At 37.9% G+C, this 18,967-nt stretch overlaps 1 protein-coding gene across 3 annotated transcripts; it reads left to right on the top strand.

Moving 5' to 3' along the window:
* The first annotated feature begins 4,900 nt into the window (after window positions 1-4,900).
* On the top strand, window positions 4,901-18,600 carry LOC122291362 (putative disease resistance protein RGA3). 3 transcript variants are annotated; one of them, XM_043099061.1, is made up of 4 exons: window positions 4,901-7,166; window positions 12,801-14,160; window positions 14,236-14,316; window positions 18,244-18,600. In XM_043099061.1, the coding sequence occupies exons 1-2, from the start codon at window positions 5,695-5,697 to the stop codon at window positions 14,152-14,154; spliced, it is 2,826 nt and encodes a 941-aa protein (XP_042954995.1). In that variant the 5' UTR covers window positions 4,901-5,694; the 3' UTR covers window positions 14,155-14,160; window positions 14,236-14,316; window positions 18,244-18,600. The 3 variants fall into 3 exon arrangements, with proteins under 3 accessions (XP_042954995.1, XP_042954992.1, XP_042954993.1); XM_043099058.1 differs by having other exon boundaries at window positions 12,801-14,316; XM_043099059.1 differs by having other exon boundaries at window positions 12,801-14,328.
* Window positions 18,601-18,967: the final 367 nt, after the last annotated feature.

The raw sequence follows: 18,967 nt of genomic DNA, 5'->3' as shown, positions 1-18,967 counted from the left end.
GCTGTAATTTTGTATTCCATTGGGACTACAAGACCTACAAATTGAGAGTGATTCACTTATGGTGGTTAAAGACATACAAGATCATACTGCTTCTAGTTCTTTGCTGGGGCACATAGTCAAAGATATACAACAGCTGATGCAAAGATTTCCAAGGTGTTCTATTCAGCATGTTTTTCGAGATGCTAATGGAGTGGCTCATAAACTAGCAAGGTTGGCATGGAGTGTCCATGACATACATGTTTGGGGGGATGATGTCCCTAGTTGTATTCAGCAACCACTTTGGGTTGATCAATAGTTGTAATGACTTGGTTTTATTAATGAAAATTCTGATGTTTTCCTATCAAAAAAAAAAAAAAAAGTTATACTAATATTATATCACTATATATTATAATATATCACTATATTATATATTATAATATATCACTATAGTCTATAATATAATTATAATATATATTATAATATACTAAAATATATTATCACTATATTATTATATACTATAATATACCTAAAAAATTGGACTCGAATCGATAAAATCGGAAATATCAATTTAGGAGAGTAACTGGTACGGTATCGGTTCTTTAAGTCTTAAAACCAGTATATACCGGTTCAATTATAAAATATGTCCAAAATCAGACCGATTACACCTGATACAAAATGTGGAGTTAATTTTACCGAGACTTTTAGTCCTATTGTTAAAAGCTCTACTATTTGATTAATATTGGCTCTGCAGTTAACTTTGATTGGTGGATTAGTCAGTTGGACGTATGTGGCTCACACAAGGCTTTGTATGGATTGAAACAGGCAGGCACCACGTGCTTTGTATTATTGCCTTTCCCAAGCTCTTTTTGACATTGGATTTTCCAATGCATTTTACTTTTGTTAGACTTACCTCTCCCGACTTCGCATACAAGACAGGAGGAGGATATACAACACCATTCAAATTCAAATGTTATGCACAGCTAGCACATTACTAGTTTAAATTGTAAAGATAGTTTGAATTGTAAACTTTGGATAATGCTGATGTAACAGAAAAGTAGTATTTATACTACAATACATTGCTCTGTTTTGGTATTGAGCACCAAAACATTTTTCCAGTCTTCGCATATTTTACAATTTTTTCATTAAAATATATATATATCTATATGGTAGATGAAACAATAGACTAAAGGGCTCATTCCGATACTTGAAATATTTGATGTCCCAACTCTGTATCCAAATGTCCCCTAAATTATAGTCGCACTTGGGCCAACAATATTAAAATAAGGAACCTGAAGGATGCCAAATTACAATACCGAAAACGAATCTCATGCTAAGTAATTAGTATATATTATGCTTTGCATAGATCGAGATTGTCTACTAATGGTATTAGATGGCACCTCGAAAACTAGTCAAATTAAGTTTCAGCCGTTCAGATTAACAAATAAATAAACTAATTTATTTCTTGTTTAAAGAAAAAGGCATCTTCATTTCTTGTTTAACACGCAGCAGAGCACATGCAAGAACTCGTCAAATATTAGCCCCGTCCTTTGTATTGAAGATACTTATTTCAGAATGAGCTCGTAGATGAAACAGTATTGGATGTAGAATTGAATAGAATATTGTCGTTGCCTGTACTGTATAAATTGGTTAAATATATACTGTGAAATATAAACAATTCTATTACAACTATTTTACAACTCATTTCAAGTCAACCAATGTAATTGCGACACTTCATTAAAAAGTAATTTCAATTTTATATAAATACTCTTATAAGTGGAGTAGTTAAATAGTTGTAATTTGTAGACAAATTATAGGTTTATCATTTTTCTTAAATGTAATCACATTGAAGCCAAATAAATAAATAAATGTATTCCCATTAGTCTTGGGATGCTTGCCTTCTATACAAACGGCAAGAAGACATAGGAAAGCTAGCTGGAAATGTAGTTGCCATTAATTAATCTTGGGGGTACAAAAATAAGGTAAAGAAAAAGCATTAGGCAAAGCATCTTCAGCAGTAACAAGAAAAGAAAATTCATGTTTAATACGCAGCAGCACATGCAAGAACTCATAAAATATTGGCCACGGCCTGTCCTCTGTATTCAAAGCAAGCACATCTTCCTTAACGCGTCAGTACTCTCCAATAGGAACTTTCCCATGCAAGGCCTCATAAAATGTTGGTCCCGCCCTGTCCTCTGTACGTATTCAAAATGATTAGTGGCCGACACGACGACGAAAAAAAAAAAAAAAGGAGAGAGAAAGGAAGACTACGATGCAAACATGATCTTGAAAAGTGATGAAGATAACTTTGAACGAATTTCTACAAAGAAGGTAAAGAAAAAGCAGGAGGAAAAGCATCTTCTACAATAACAAAGACAATATTTATCGTGTAACAGGCATGCAGTTGCACAGGCATGATTAACTAATAGTTTGAAGGTAATTCTCAGAGTGAGATAACTAATATTGAAAGTTAAGCATCCAAATTTGTGAGGAGCGAATTAAATACACTATCCAACGAAGGGAAAACACCAAATTGGAGGAAGTATTTGTTTGGCTCATTAAAAAAATTCTTTTATGACTGGTGTAAATATAAGTAATGTTTTTTTCTCGATTGTATGAAAGAGCAATTACAAAAATATGAAATTTTGTACATGATTATATGAAGATTGTTTAGTTTTGTTCAGTACTCTGTTATGATATAATATTGTATAACATCTGGCATAACTTTTTGTTTATGTTTCTATCCCCACCATACCATGGGTGTAAAACTGTAGCTTTTGTTATAATGTTGGTACTAACATTTCTATTTTTTGTGTATCCACTTTGGAAACAAAGTGGTTTTTTGTGCGGTATTTCTTATGTGCACACTCGAGATTTTGAGAATAATAAAGAAAAAATTTATATTCTGTTTCTGCTTGGTTGGCCATCGAGATTTACACAACCCCTATTACGTGGGTTAAATATGGAATACGTTATGATGTTATTCATATATTTTTGTACCAAAGGATTTTATTTGTTTTAGCACTGCAAATAAATATTTTTCTGAAGTTCGCTTTGATAATCTGTTTTGTTTTTCATTCTATACTGACTCATGTTTACATATTAATATATATTTACTATTTACTGAGTTGTTGATAAATCACTAAATTATATTAAATATTTTTAAATAATTTTGATAGTTTAATCGGGAATTAGGAATAAGAAGCATGGGCAAGATTAGTTGAGTATAGTGGATTTAATACTTAAGGATACTGTGATTATTCGAGGATTTTATTCAATAAATTAAATCTTATTATGTTGATTTGGTTTATTGAGATGTTGATAATTTATTGAATCTTGTGGAATTATTGATTAATTATATTGAGATCCTTGTAGAGGAACATCTATGTTTGGTATGAGCAAATGAGTTTATATTTATAAAGCTTTGGAGTATATTATGTCGAGGTCATTACTTATTAAAACAAAAAACAAAAACAAGAAGGTATATTATGTTGAGGTCATTGTAGATGAACATCTACTGTAATTTGTCCTTCATTGTGAATTAAGCGTACTACTGTCGAATCAAACCAAATTAAAAAGCTAATTTACAAAAAAATTATATACGAGAGGATGATGATAAGGTTTTGAGGTTGTCTTTGAAATTCACGAGCAAGGTGGTTTTTCAAGTTTAATTTAGTTTAATTTTACTTATTACACGCCCGGTGCTTAGGTATGCACTTGTTAAACTTAGTTTGTGTTTATACTTATAAAATATTTTTAATTATTTCTCTCTCCTCTAAATTATTTAATCCCTTTATCGTTTTTTCAAGTACAATATATGAATTTTTCGTCATTCCCTTTTCAAATTTCGTATGGAATGATATAATTTTTTAAGACTTTCATATATGAAAGGGCTCATATTTTTTTTTTATAAATAATTTAAAATATGACATAAGTTTTTTCTATTTTTTATTATATTTGAATCAATGTCAATTTTAATTTGATTTAAAATAAAATATAATGATATGATATTATATATATAGGAGAATATTGTAAATATTAAAAGATATAAAGATATTATGATAATTAGAGAAAATATTTAAAATAAATTAAAAATATTAAACATTATAATATTTAAATAATATAAAAAAAATAAGTTAATATATGATTTATTATAAAATTTAATATATAAAAAAATTTAGGAAAAGTAACATTTGAGAGTGTAATAGAGCAGTTGAGGTTTGCCCACGAATAATGCTCCAGCTCACGACAAGACAATGCATACAGCTGGCTAGCATTCACTTCATAAGTAAATCAGTAGCCATATGGAATTTTGGTCGGCTTCCACCCTATAAATAAGTGATAAGACCATAAAAAAATATAGAATGAGAAAAAGTTTGAATTTTTATGTAAATTGAAGGAGTGTACCTATCCATCTATTTGGTACATGAAACAATAGGCTGATTGGGATACTTTGGAATATTTTAAAATTTTGTAAATGGTAATGAAATAGTTTGAGTTAAGATATTTTATTGAGTTTTGAAAGAAAAGAGAGAAAAAATTAAATAACAATATTATAAAATTAAAATATTATTTAAATATAACTTTTTAATATTAATTTTTCTTTCAAGTTTGAAAATTTTGTATTGATTTTTGTGTTTTATTTTAAACTTTATAAAAGTTGTATTAATTTTTGTGTTTAGATAATAATTAAATAATGATTGGATTAAAAAATTTAAAATTTAAAATTGATAAGTGTTTTATATTTAAAAAATATTGAGAAATAAAATTATGAAAAATTTTAAAAATTTCATATCTCCACTCTATGTCCAACCGTCTCCTAAATGATAGTCACACACCAGCCAACATTTAAACATTTAAAAATACTTTTTTTTAAATTTCTAAAAATTGATAAAAATTGAAAAGTTGAAAGCTTACGTACAATTACATGCATGCATGGTAGAGCATGCAAGAGGATACTTCAAAGAAATATAAAACAATTAAGAAAGCTGATAACATGCAGAGCCTCAAGAGGACACTTCAAAGAAATTGCTTGTTGAATTGGTCTCTTTGTATTAAACTAATTTCTTTAACGCGTCAGTACTCCCCAATAGCAACTTTCCTTGCAGGTCCATCCCATGCAAGGCCTTATAAAATGTTGGTCCTACCTTGTCCTCTGTACGTATTCAAAGCAAACATATCTTCCTTCTATCCCTCTAGTGATTCCTCAAGAGCCCTTTTACCATTCCTTCACCAACCATCAACAAATGGCAGAAGCCATTCTCTTCGACATTGCTGCACGAATCATTGAGAGCTTGGGATCTCATGCTCTCAAAGAGATCGGACTGCTTTGGGGTGTCACAGATGAGCTTGAGAAGCTCAAGAACACCGTTTCGACAATCCAAGCCGTGCTTCTTGATGCTGAGGAGCAATCAGCAGTTAACTGTCAAGTTAGAGATTGGCTTGAAAAGCTCAAGGATGTCGTTTATGATGCAGACGACTTGCTGGATGGTTTCTTCACTGAACATCTGTTGCGAGAGATGATGACTCGGGATAAGATGGCAAAAAAGGTACGAATCTTCTTATCCAAATCAAACCAGCTTGTCTATAATTTTAAAATGGGCCATAAGATTAAGGCGATTAGACAGAAGTTAGATGCCATTTCAAATGACAGGACGAAATTCCACTTGGATGAACGCCCTGTGGAGATAGGAGTCAGGGCTAGGAATACTCATTCCTATGTACCTGTCGGCAAAAGTTACTGGTAGAGAAGATGACAAGAAGGAGATCCTAAAAAGACTTCTTTCTGATTCCGAGAACGTCGGAATCCTTCCGATTACTGGCATCCGAGGATTAGGAAAGACCACACTAGCTCAGTTCATCTTTAATGATGAGGAAATAGATAAACATTTTCAACTAAAAATGTGGGCCTGTGTCTCTGAGAGCTTTGAAGTCGAAAAAGTTATTGGAAAAATCTTAGAATCGATGAAAAAAAAGAAGCCAGACGTTTCAGGAATGGATGCATTGGGGCGTATTCTTCGAGAAGAAATTGGTGGAAAGAAATACTTACTTGTGTTGGATGATGTTTGGAATGAGGATGTTAAAAAATGGGATGATTTGAAAGTACTGTTGGAGGTTGGTGCAAGTGGCAGTAGAATATTAATAACTACACGAAGTAAAATAATTGCTCAAATTACCCAAACAATTGCAGAATATTCCTTACAGTGTTTAGACGAACGGGAGTCATGGTGTTTATTCAAGCAAGTGGCATTTGAGAATGGACAAGAGCCTGTTAATTCTAGAAAAGTGGAAGTTGGAAAGGAGATTGTAGAAAAGTGTTCAGGTGTCCCTCTTGTCATCAAAACAATTGGAAGGTTACTGTCCTTGGAAAATTCTGAAGAAGGGTGGGTTTCTTTCAAAAACAATAAGCTGCAAAAAATAAAAGAAAATGACATCTTACCAACTCTTAAGCTGAGTTATGATCAACTTCCATCACATTTGAAACAATGTTTTGCTTATTATAGTATATTTCCAAAGGATTACGTGATGGAAAAATCAAAATTGATAAATCTCTGGATAGCTAAGGGTTTTATCAAGCCGCCCAATCAAAATGAATGTCTTGAAGATGTTGGTCATGAGTATTTCATGGATTTACTTTGGAGATCCTTCTTTCAAGAAGCTGAAATGGATGATTTGGGAAATGTGTTTATGATTAAAATGCACGACCTCATGCATGATCTTGCAAGCTCAGTAGCAGGATCGTTGATCACCAGATTAGAATCTGAGGAAAAAAGTATTAGTGATCTGAAAACTCAGCACGTATCAGTCGTCGGCAATATAGATTTTTCCTTAGTAATTCGAACTTCCTCGTCTAAAGCCAGTAAGACACGAACACTTCTTTGCCTTGGTGAATCCGAGAATTTGCAAGATTTCTCAAGTACTTCATGTGAAGCAATCTTTTCAAGTTTAAAGTTCTTGCGAGTGCTGGGTTTAGATGGAAGACAGTTCGATTTAGTACCGAGTTCCATATGTAAGTTGAAGCATTTAAGAGATCTTGATCTTTCATGGAATGAAAAAATTAAGAAGCTGCCCGATTCCATAAGTAGACTGCAAAATTTGTATTCACTGAGACTCTCTAGTTGCTCGAGTCTTGAAGAATTGCCTAGAGGAATTACGAAATTAGTCAACCTCAGGCATCTTTACAATGATGAATGTTGTTGCGCCACCGGCCTATCCGAAAATCACACAAAATAATTTTTAAAGTGGTTCAGCAAATTGCCTACATCCACTGGAGCCTCTTTTATAGAATTTGTACGAGATTTACAAATCACTCTACAAATTTCTATCTCTCTCTCACGTCCCTCTTTCTCTCTATTTTTTCTTCTCTCCCACTGCACCTTCTGCAGATCAGAACTCTCCTATTTATAGGAGAAGTTCTCTTCAGCAATTTGCTGATCAGTTTCGATGCAGCAGTTTGCTGCTGAAATTACGGGAGGCGCCTACTAGAAACAAAAGCACCGAACGGTGCATGTGTATTCGATGCAGCAGGCCACTTGCTGCATGTGGGGGGGCGCCTAATACGCCAAGAGAGAATAGTGCTTCTCTCTTTCTCACACTGCAGGTGGCTTTTTAACAATCACCCCCTCCACCCAAGTGTGCCATACTAGGCTGCTTGCAAATTGATTCATTCTTCAAATGAATGCACCTCTTTCTTTGACATGAGAGACTTCTGCTACCGAATATGCTCCAATGCACCCGAGGGTGCTCTACAATATTGATCAAGTCCAAACAGTGTTGGAACTTGATCCCTGTGACGACCTTCGTCAACATATCTGCTGGATTATCTTCAGTGCCAATCTTCTGAAGTTTGATGTTATCTTCTTCCAATATCTTACGTACGAAGTGGAAACGGACATCTATATGCTTTGTTCGAGAGTGATATACTTAATTTTTGGCCAAATGGATTGCACTTTGACTGTCACAGTAAACGGTAACCTCTTGCTGCTCAAAGTCCAAATCTGTTACCAGTCCTTGTAACCAAATGGCTTCTTTCACGGCTTCTGTTACAGCCATGTATTCAGCCTCAGTTGATGATAGTGCAATTGTCGACTGCAAAGTTGATCGCCAACTAACTGGTCCTCCAGCCATAGTGAACACATATCCAGTTGTCGATCGGTGTTTGTCAAGATCACCTGCATAGTCTGAGTCAACATATCCAGTTACTAGACTATCTTCACTCTTCTCGAACTTCAAACCAATATCTACGGTCCCCGCAATATACTGTAGAATCCACTTAGCCGCATGCCAATGAACCTTTCCAGGATTATGCATATAGCGACTAACTAAGCTAACGGCCTGGGAGATATCAGGTCGTGTACACACCATGGCATACATTAAGCTTCCAACCACACTTGCATATGGGACATTCTTCATGTAGTCCCGCTCTTCATCGGTTTTAGGAGACTGCAATGCACTGAGCTTGAAATATGAGGCCATAGGAGTACTCACCGGCTTCGTCTTCGAGTCGATGTTAAAGCGTTGCAATATTCTCTTCAGATACTGCTTCTGAGTAAGGTGAACTGTACCTTTCACCCTATCTTTGCTGATCTCCATCCCCAGTATTCTTCGTGCTTCTCCCAGATCTTTCATTTCAAACTCATTACTTAACTGAGTTTTTAAGCGATCTATCTCCCCCTTGCTTTTACATGCAATTAACATATCATCTACATATAAAAGCAAATAAATGAAAGATCCATCTGCAAGTTTTCTGAAATATACACAATGATCGTATTGGCAACGAGTGTATTTCAGATCCATCATAAAGCGGTCAAACCGCTTATACCATTGCCGAGGTGACTGCTTCAAGCCATAGAGAGACTTCTTCAGACTGCATACCCAATTTTCTTTGCCAGCTTCTTTGAATCCTTCTGGTTGAGACAGATAAATCTCCTCTTCCAGATCACCATGTAAGAAAGCTGTCTTCACATCAAGCTGTGCTAACTCAAGATCATATTGTGCAACCAAAGCTAGCAATATCCGAATGGATGAATGCTTCACAACAGGAGAGAATACTTCACTGTAGTCAATTCCCTCTGTCTGAGCGTAGCCCTTGGCTACCAACCTAGCTTTGTATCGCACTCCATTTTTAGCAGCTTGATCATTTTTCTGATTGAAGATCCACTTACAGCCAATTACCTTCTTTCCTTTTAGAAGCGGCACAAGCTCCCAAGTCTGGTTCTGGTGAAGAGAATGCATCTCTTCATTCATCGCCTTTGTCCATTCAACTTGTTCACTGGACTGTACGGCTTCTCTGTAAGTGGTTGGGATCTCACCCCCTTCAGCTGGTAATGCATATGTCACATAGTCTGCATAACGTGTTGGTACACGTTTCTCTCGTCTTGGTCTGTTGGTTGTTCTTGATTCGGGTTGACATGGAGGTATTGTGACTGGATTATCAGTCTCATCTTGTCCATGCTTCTTTGAAGTAATAAACTCCACATTCTGCGAATCATCTGATGTTTCGCCATTACTGCTGCCTTCACTGGAATCTTTATGCTTATGTGACTTAAGCATCTCAGATTCGTTGAATGTTACATCTCTACTGATGATCACCTTTTTGGACTCTATACACCAGAGTCTGTACCCTTTTACACCAGTACTAAAGCCCAAGAATTTTGCTTTCTTGGCTCTAGGATCAAGCTTACTTTCTTTAGCATGATAGTAAGCAGGACATCCGAAAATGTGTAAAAAGTCATAATCAGTAGCATGTTTACCTCTCCACATTTCAATGGGTGTCTTCCCATCATTGGCAGCTGCAGGTAGTCGGTTGATGAGGTGGCAGACATATGTCACAGCTTCAGCCCAAAATTGTTTACTCAATCCAGCATTCAGCAACATACATCGCATTTTCTCTAATAAAGTATGATTCATTCGTTCTGCCACACCGTTCTGCTGCGGTGTACCTCGTACTGTGAAGTGTCTGACAATTCCCTCTCTCCGGCATACTTCCATGAAGGGGTCTGAAGTGTACTCACCTCCATTATCAGATCTGAGACGCTTGATCTTTCTGCTGGTCTGAGTCTCAACCATTTTCTTCCAATCAAGGAAGATTTTCAGCACTTCATCTTTATTCTTCATCGTATACACCCACACACGACGAGAATAATCATCAACAAAAGTTACAAACCAATGTTTACCTCCCAAAGATGCATTTTGGGTAGGTCCCCAAACATCGGAGTGCACATAGTCAAGTATTCCTTGTGTATTGTGTACTGCGGTTCCAAACTTGATCCGCCTCTGCTTCCCCAATACACAGTGCTCACAGAAAGACAGCTTACCAGTCTTGGCACCTTTGAGTAAGCCTTGCCTCACCAGTGTTTGCAAAGCTTTTTCACCTGCGTGTCCCATACGCATATGCCAAAGACTGGTAGTGTCATCATCAGTCTCATCTAACTTCTCACAGCCTGTGGAAGCTCTTCCAGCAACAGTACTTCCTCGCAAGAAGTACAAGTTTCCTCGCCTCAAGCCCTTCATTGCCACCTGAACTCCCATTAGTACTTTGAGAGTTCCGTCTTCAATGACGATTCTGAATCCCTTTGAATCCAGAGATCCCAATGAGATGAGATTCTTCCGTAAGTCCGGAACGTACCGAACTTCTGTCAGAGTCTTGATGCTGCCATCGTGCAGCTTTAACTGAATGCTACCTATTCCTTGAGTCTTACAGGCACTATCATTGCCCATAAGTACTGCTCCACCATCAATCTTTGTGAAGTCAGTAAACCAGTCCCGATTGGGACACATATGATAGGTACATCCGGAATCCATAATCCATTCATCGTAACGACAAATGGATGATGAACTTGCCAAGGCAAAATCTGACTTGTCATCTCTGTCCACGACATTGGCTGTGTTGGGTTGATTCCGCTGTTGTCCCTTCCGGTTGGGACAATCCTTCTTCCAGTGTCCTTTGTTGTGACAAAAGGAACACTCGTCTCTGGCGAGTTTTCTGCCGACTGATGAACCACGTGATGTGGCCTGGGTTTTCGAATGAAAACCTTTTCTCCTTCCTGGATACCTTGACTTTGGTCTCCCCCTTGCTGTTAGCGCTTCACTTGATGTATCTTGATGTACCTGTTTATCTTTTCTCCGGTACTCATTGCTAATTAAAGAGCTAGATACATCGTCAAAACTAATACTTTCCTTCCCATACAATAGAGTAGTAATTAGATGCTCATATGTATCGGGCAAGGAATTTAACAAAAGTAAAGCTTTATCTTCATCTTCAATTTCAACATCTAAATTTAACAAATCAGCAAGAATTTGGTTGTAACTATTCAGATGTTCAGACATAGAAATACCTTCACGAAATTGGAATCTGAAGAGCTTCTTCTTCAAGTGCAAACGGCTCTCAATGCTCTTCTTCATGAACTTATCCTCCAATTTCTGCCAAAGTACCTTAGCATTTGTCTCTCTCATGAAAAAATACTTTTGTTCTTTGGTAAGGCATAATCGAATTGTACTACAAGCTTGAGTATTAAGCTTCTTCCAATCCTGATCAGTCATATCATCTGGCTTTCCTCCCAACGCAATATCCAACTCTTGTTGGATCAACACATCCATGACTTCACACTGCCACATGCCGAAGTTGCTTGTTCCATCGAACTTTTCAACTTCAAACTTGGCATTTGACACAGTGGATCGACGCCCGGAGCTACTGGCATTATCAGAACTCCTATCTCTTCCAGATCTTTCCATTTGAATTTAAAAATTTTAGACTCAAAATTTCAAAATTCTAACCGTACGGATGAGTCCGGAACGATCCAAATAGTAGGAAAGCACTATTTGATTGCTCAAATCCGACTCCGAATGGCTTAGATCAAGCCGAAAATGGATCTGAAAAAACGTATGGTTGTGATCTGTCTGGCGCGTGGGATGCACGCGCTGAACAGTGCGCGTGGGCGAGTAGGCGCGTGTGACACATGCGCTACAGCACTGTGTGCGCGTGGGGAACGCGTGGGCGCGTGAATTTCACGCGCTGAACCACTGTAGGGCGCGTGGGGGCGCGTGAAGTGCAGCAGATGCACGCGCCGATCTTCTAGGGGCGCGTGTGGGCTCTTCCGACCTCCGTTTTCGATTCCGTTTGCGGCAACGGATTCGTCTCAACGCGAGGAACACCCTGGAGTTGTCAAAAATTTATTTTGACCAACTTGAATTTTCGGACAGCTTGAACCAGAGCTCTTGATGAATTTTTACTGCAGAAATAAATAGTACCACACTAAGTCAGTTCCCAGGAAAGATTGGAGGGTCACAATGGACACACTTAAAATTTCCAATCTCCTAGACAGAACCTCCTTAAACTGTGGTATCCACACTACCACACCAAAACTCCACCTCACAAAAAGAACCTAGTGGCTCTGATACCAATTGTTGCGCCACCGGCCTATCCAAAAATCACACAAAATAATTTTTAAAGTGGTTCAGCAAATTGCCTACATCCACTGGAGCCTCTTTTATAGAATTTGTACGAGATTTACAAATCACTCTACAAATTTCTATCTCTCTCTCACGTCCCTCTTTCTCTCTATTTTTTCTTCTCTCCCACTACACCTTTTGCAGATCAGAACTCTCCTATTTATAGGAGAAGTTCTCTTCAGCAATTTGCTGATCAGTTTCGATGCAGCAGTTTGCTGCTGAAATTACGGGAGGCGCCTACTAGAAACAAAAGCACCGAACGGTGCATGTGTATTCGATGCAGCAGGCCACTTGCTGCATGTGGGGGGGCGCCTAATACGCCAAGAGAGAACAGTGCTTCTCTCTTTCTCATACTGCAGGTGGCTTTTTAACAAATGTGATAGTTTGACTTATATGCCACGTGGATTGGGGCAATTGACAAATCTTCAGACATTATCTCTGTTTCGTTTCCCCATTGATTCGGCCCCAGAGGATATTGGCCAGTTAAGCGAGCTAATTACACTAAATAGCTTAAGAGGAGAATTAGAGATTTTGGGTTTCAGACATGGGGAAGACGTCGCATTATTAGACTATAAGGGTGCAAATCTAAAGGAGAAACAACATCTTCAGGTTTTGACTTTAAAATGTTGGAGCAGAGAAAATGTTAACGCACGTGATGAAAATATGGCATTTGAAGACTGGGTACCTCCCCCAAATCTTAAAAAGTTGGACATTGGTTCTTATTGGAGTGTGAAGCTTTCAGAAGGTTTTTCGACACTCACAAATCTCGTTGAATTGTCGATTTCAGGTTGTAGGAAATTGAAATATTTGCCACCATTGAGTCGACTACCCTCTCTTAAGAGTCTTTATCTGTGGGATCTTGAAGAAATAGAGTACGTATCAGATTGTAGTGACAACAATGAGTTATCTTCTTTTTCTTCATCAGCATTCTTCCCATCTCTGGAGCAAATTGTCATCAATTACTGTCCTAATCTGAAGGGTTGGTGGAGGAGGAGTGATTCTTATAATGTGGATGTCAATACTACTGATCATGCTTTACTGCTATTTCCTCGTCTTTCAGAATTAATAATAGAGCAATGCCCTATGTTGACTTCATTGCCAATGTTTCCACATCTGGAAGAAAAGTTAGTCCTAGAGAATGCCAGCTGGAAGCCAGTGCAACAAACAATAACGAATGCCTCCTCCTCCTCCGCTTCCTCTACACCCATTGCCTTTTCATCTCCTCCTCTCTCCAAATTGAAGACAATATTCTTATCTGGTATTCACGATCTAGAAACACTGCCAGTGCAAAACCTCGTATCTCTCCAGCATTTGACGATAGCTGACTGTCCCATGCTTGACCTAGGTAACGATGAGCACGGGATGCAATGGAAAGGGCTTAAAAGCCTCATCTCTTTGGGGTTTACGGGTATGCCGAAATTGGTGTCTCTCCCTTTGGGGCTTCAACATGTTACCTCTCTACGACGGCTCCAAATCTCAGATTGTTCAAGCTTGTTGGCTATACCAGAGTGGATCTGCAATTGGGCATCGCTTGAGGAGTTCACAATTTCTAAATGCTCTGGTTTAACATCACTCCCTGAAGCAATGAGTAGGCTAACCTCTTTGAAAACGTTGAAAATTTATGATTGCCCCATCTTATTACGAAGATGCGAACAAGAGAGAGGTGAGGATTGGCCCAAGATTGCTCACATCCCAAAGCTGGACTTTCGTCTTCCTTACCTTGGCTGATCGAGGTATTTTTCTACCAATTTTATCTTTATCCCCGCATCCACCTTCTTCACTTGTCAACTTATAAAATTCTATTTGCATAAACGACTTCGAGTAAAGAAGAAACAGGGGAGAGGGATTGAGAGTTTGTTAAAAAAAACTAATGCACTGCGACTTCTACAAGTAAATAACTTAGTTACTAAAGAAGATTGCACTTAAGGTGTTTGGAGAAAATTCTCACTCAACGTGAGAGTGTATTGAGAGTCCTCTTTCTTGTATACATCACCGAATACATGAGAAAATATTACATAGAAAAAGAGATTTTTCTCTATTATGGAAAGCAAATAAAAGATTTCCTAAATGAGATTGAGATAGCCGTTGGGAGTGTTGAGAGCTTGCAGTAGATGGTTATGGTAGTAGTCGTTGCTTGTAATCTTTCCATATATACATGGACTAGCCGTTGGGCACCTTGCCCTGTTTGTCTTCAATAGATACATTGCTCTGTTTGTTGCTCGGGTTATCTTCAATACGCCCCCACAAACTTTGCCGAGAGAGAAGGCCAAGTTTGGATCGCAACAAGTGAAGAGCAGGTCGTCCAAGAGGCTTGGTGAAAACATCAGCTAGTTGTAAAGCGGCAGGAATGTGTCGAGTCTGAAGTAGTCGAAGAGCAACACGTTCACGTACATAATGATAGTCAATCTCAATATGTTTACTACGAGCATGAAAAATGGGATTGACGGTCATGTAAAGAGCACTGAGATTGTCACAAAATAAAAGTGGTGGAGAAGGGAGATGGACACCAAGATCCCGCAAAATAAAGGAAATCCATGTAAGCTCGGCGGTGGTATGGGCCATGGCACGATACTCAGCTTCAGTGCTAGAACGAGACACAGTATGTTGTTTCTTAGCAGACCAGGAGATACAGTGTCCGCCGAGGAAAATGCAATATCCAGTTGTAGAGCGTCGGGTGTGAGAACAACCAGCCCAATCTGCATCTGAAAAAGCATAAAGATCAAGTGTAGAGTGGGAACTGAAATGAAGACCAAGGTCAAAAGTGCCATGTAAATAGCGAAGAATGCGTTTTACCATCTTATAGTGTGAAATGGTTGGTGCATGCATAAATTGTGAGACAAAATTAACACTATAGGCTAGGTCAGGTCGTGTAAGAGTGAGATATTGAAGGGCACCAACAATACTACGGTAATGTGAAGGGTCGGGAAACGGGATATCACTAGTAAGACCTTTAGTGTGGGCCATCATAGGTGTGCTCATGGGCTTGCTATCTTGCATTTGTGCTCGTTCGAGAATTTCAAGAGCATATTTTGTTTGAGAAAGAGTGAGCCCAGCAGAAGTACGGGTAATCTGTATGCCTAAAAAATAATGCAATGGACCAAGATCTTTCATAGCAAATTGCCTACCAACAGTGCATGTAAAGTCATGTAAAAGGTCATGATTAGAGCCAGTTAAGAGAATATCATCAACGTATAATAGTAAAACAAGAATACCACGAGAGCAGTTACATATAAAAAGAGAGGGATCCGCTGTACTACACGTAAATCCATAAGAAATAAGGAATGTACTAAATTTATCAAACCATGCACGAGAAGCTTGTTTTAAACCATAAAGAGCTTTATTTAATTTGCAAACATAGGAAGAAAGAGTGGGATCGATAAAACCTGGAGGTTGTTCCATAAAGACTGACTCCTTGAGATCACCATGCAGGAATGCATTTTTGACGTCAAGTTGGCGAAGATCCCATTGATTTACAATGGCTAAGCTGATGACAATTCTTATGGTGCCAGCTTTGATAACAGGTGAGAATGTCTCATTGTAGTCGACACCATCGATTTGATGAAAACCTTTAGCAACAAAACGTGCTTTTAGACGGTCAAGAGTGCCTTCTACTGTAAGTTTGGTCTTGAAGACCCATTTGCATCCAACTACTTGCATATCAGGGGTTCAAGGAACAAGAGTCCATGTGTTGTTGGCATGAAGAGCGTGTAATTCATCACGCATCGCCTTAGACCACCCGGCATGATTTAGAGCAGAGCGGATTGTTTTTGGTTCTTTGGGTAGGTTGAGAAGAGTATGGATATTAGCATATTTAGGATTAGGTTTCCGGATCCCGTCTTGTGCACGAGTGACCATGGGATGAGTTGTAGTTGCCCGAGGGGAGAGAGGTGTAGGTGGTTGAGGGGGTGAGGAAGAGATAGGTGATTCATCTAAGGTGGGGGACACATCATTAGTGGGGGTGGTCATGGGGGGAGGGAGGGAGCTAATCGTATGAGGTGTTAAGGGGATGGGGATAGGAGGAACCTGCATAGAAGTTGCACTAGGAATATCATCAGCATTAGTCATAGGTGAGCACCAGTCAACAAAAGTTGATAAAACTTGATTATCAGAAAAAGGTAAATGAAGATTACCGGGTTGTTTAAAAGGAAAGCTTGTTTCATCAAAAACAACATGGCGAGAAATGAAAGTCTTGTGAGAGGTTGGATGGTAACATTTATAACCATGGTGTTTATCACTATAACCCAAAAAAATGCATGGAATTGTTTTGGGATCAAATTTATTTTGTTTTGAATCCCAAGTGTAAGGGTAACATTTTGAGCCAAAAACACGTAATGAAGTATAGTCGGGATAACTCCCATAAAGTAAGTAAAAGGGAGATTGAAATTTGATGGATGCAGAGGGGAGTCGATTAATTAAGAAAACAGCTGTAGAAAAGGCTTCAACCCAAAAACGTTTGGGTACACCACTATGAAAAAGCATAGTCATACCTAATTCACGGATTGTACGATGACGACGTTCAACGGAACCATTTTGTTCAGGTGTATGTGGGCAAGAGTAATGATGAAGAATACATTGTCTTTGAAGATGCAAGTTAAAATCATTACCGGCGAATTCACCACCACCATCAGTTTGAAAAATTTTAATTTTCTTATTAAATTGACGATCAACAAATTTTTCAAAGAGTAAGAATGCATTAAAAAAATCAGATTTTTTTCTTAAAGGGATAAACCACATATATTTAGAAAAAGCATCAACAATACAAGCATAAAACTGAAATTTACCAACAGATAAAATGGGTGCAGGACCCCATAAGTCACAATAAAGTTTATCAAAAATACCATGAGTAGTACTAGCAGAAGGGAAAAAAGGAAGTTTACTCATTTTTCCCATTTGGCAACTCTCACATAAAGAGGTACCTTTATTTTTACCTAAAATATTAATAAAACCTTTAGGACGTAAAAATTGAACAGTAGAGGCTTGGGGATGTCCCAGCCGTTGATGCCACACTTCTTCGGGAACCGATCGAAAACGGGTGGAGAAGTGTGCTTCAGTAGGTGGGGTCAAGATGTAGAGATTACCCTTCCGATGTCCCGTCAACAATGTGCGGTTGGTTGCTCGTTCCTTAATAGAAAAACCAAGACCATAAAATTCACAAGAATAAGGACAATCAGATGTTAATTGAGTAATAGACAAAAGATTTTTTGCTAAATCCGGGACAAGCAGAACATCTTTGAGCATAATACAAGAATCACCATTGCCAATAAAAGTATCACCAATATGAGTAATTTCATGAAGACTACCATCACCAATAATTACGGCATCATGTCCAAGGTAGCGACGAAGATTATTAAGCATACCTGAGTTACTTGTCATATGAGCGGAAGCACCTGGCTCTGATACCATAAAGAAGATTGCACTTAAGGTGTTTGGAGAAAATTCTCACTCAACGTGAGAGTGTATTGAGAGTTCTCTTTCTTATATACATCACCGAATACATGAGAAAATATTACATAGAAAAAGAGATTTTTCTCTATTATGGAAAGCAAATAAAAGATTTCCTAAATGAGATTGAGATAGCCGTTGGGAGTGTTGAGAGCTTGCAGTAGATGGTTACGGTAGTAGTCGTTGCTTGTAATCTTTCCATATATACATGGACTAGCCGTTGGGCACCTTGCCCTGTTTGTCTTCAATAGATATGTTGCTCTGTTTGTTGCTCGGGTTATCTTCAATAGTTACGATTACCTCACTTTCTTCATTGTTTTATCCTTTCCTATTCAAATAAGAAATATCACCATATGCATGATTCTTCACATCCAGGAGAATAGTAATGAGGCGGAAGAAGAGCAAAGGGAAGAAATATTGGAGGGGGTTGCGGAGGAGATCCAGGATTGGAATTTGGGGCCGCAATGTTGAGGCTGTATAATTTCATGACAACAATTTCAACAGGGCCTGCATGTTTCTTAGCGTGGAAAGTGATGATGCGGCCAATTGCGCGCTTTGAACTCCTTTATTTGTGCATGCTCTCCAAGAACATTTTTTGCCATCAATTATCTTGCAGCTAGCTGTTGCACAGAAAATGAGGATTTTCGATTTTAACCTATGCTCGGTAATTTGTGGCAGCTTGTAACATATTTTCTTTCACCCTGAACGGTTAATAACTCATGTTTGCAGTGTGGTATCAGAGTACCTATCTATTACTGTGTTATCATTTTATATAATTCTAGCAATTTTAGTATTATTTCATATTGAAACATTCAAATTTTTTTGTCCCACACTTTTTCTCCTTTGCATTTCCCTCTCTTTTTCTTCTATTTCCATTATCAGTAATTCGTGTCGTTGGACTTGATCTTTTGTTGCTCGACATACTTCACCCACCAAGGTAATGGGTTTTCGACTAATATTGGGCAACAAAATATTCTGGTTTTCTTCAGATAGGAGACACATCTGGGCAGTTGCCTACCCAGATTTTGGCCACTTCAAAGTTATCGGTACTTGAATTTTGCAAATTTTATCCAAAGAATTTTAAGGCCATAAGCTAACT

The sequence above is a fragment of the Carya illinoinensis genome, chromosome 13, assembly GCF_018687715.1.
Source record: "Carya illinoinensis cultivar Pawnee chromosome 13, C.illinoinensisPawnee_v1, whole genome shotgun sequence".
Taxonomy (NCBI): Eukaryota; Viridiplantae; Streptophyta; class Magnoliopsida; order Fagales; family Juglandaceae; genus Carya; species Carya illinoinensis.
Note: the sequence above shows the minus strand (reverse complement) of the source record. Positions and strands in the feature narration are given on the sequence as shown.

Bases quoted from the DNA above. Each gene is read 5' to 3' on its own strand.
- LOC122291362 (XM_043099061.1), top strand. From the start codon at position 5,695: ATGTACCTGTCGGCAAAAGTTACTGGTAGAGAAGATGACAAGAAGGAG. The intron at 7,167-12,800 runs ATGTTGTTGCGC...GCTTTTTAACAA, and splicing joins AGGCATCTTTACAATGATGA to ATGTGATAGTTTGACTTATA.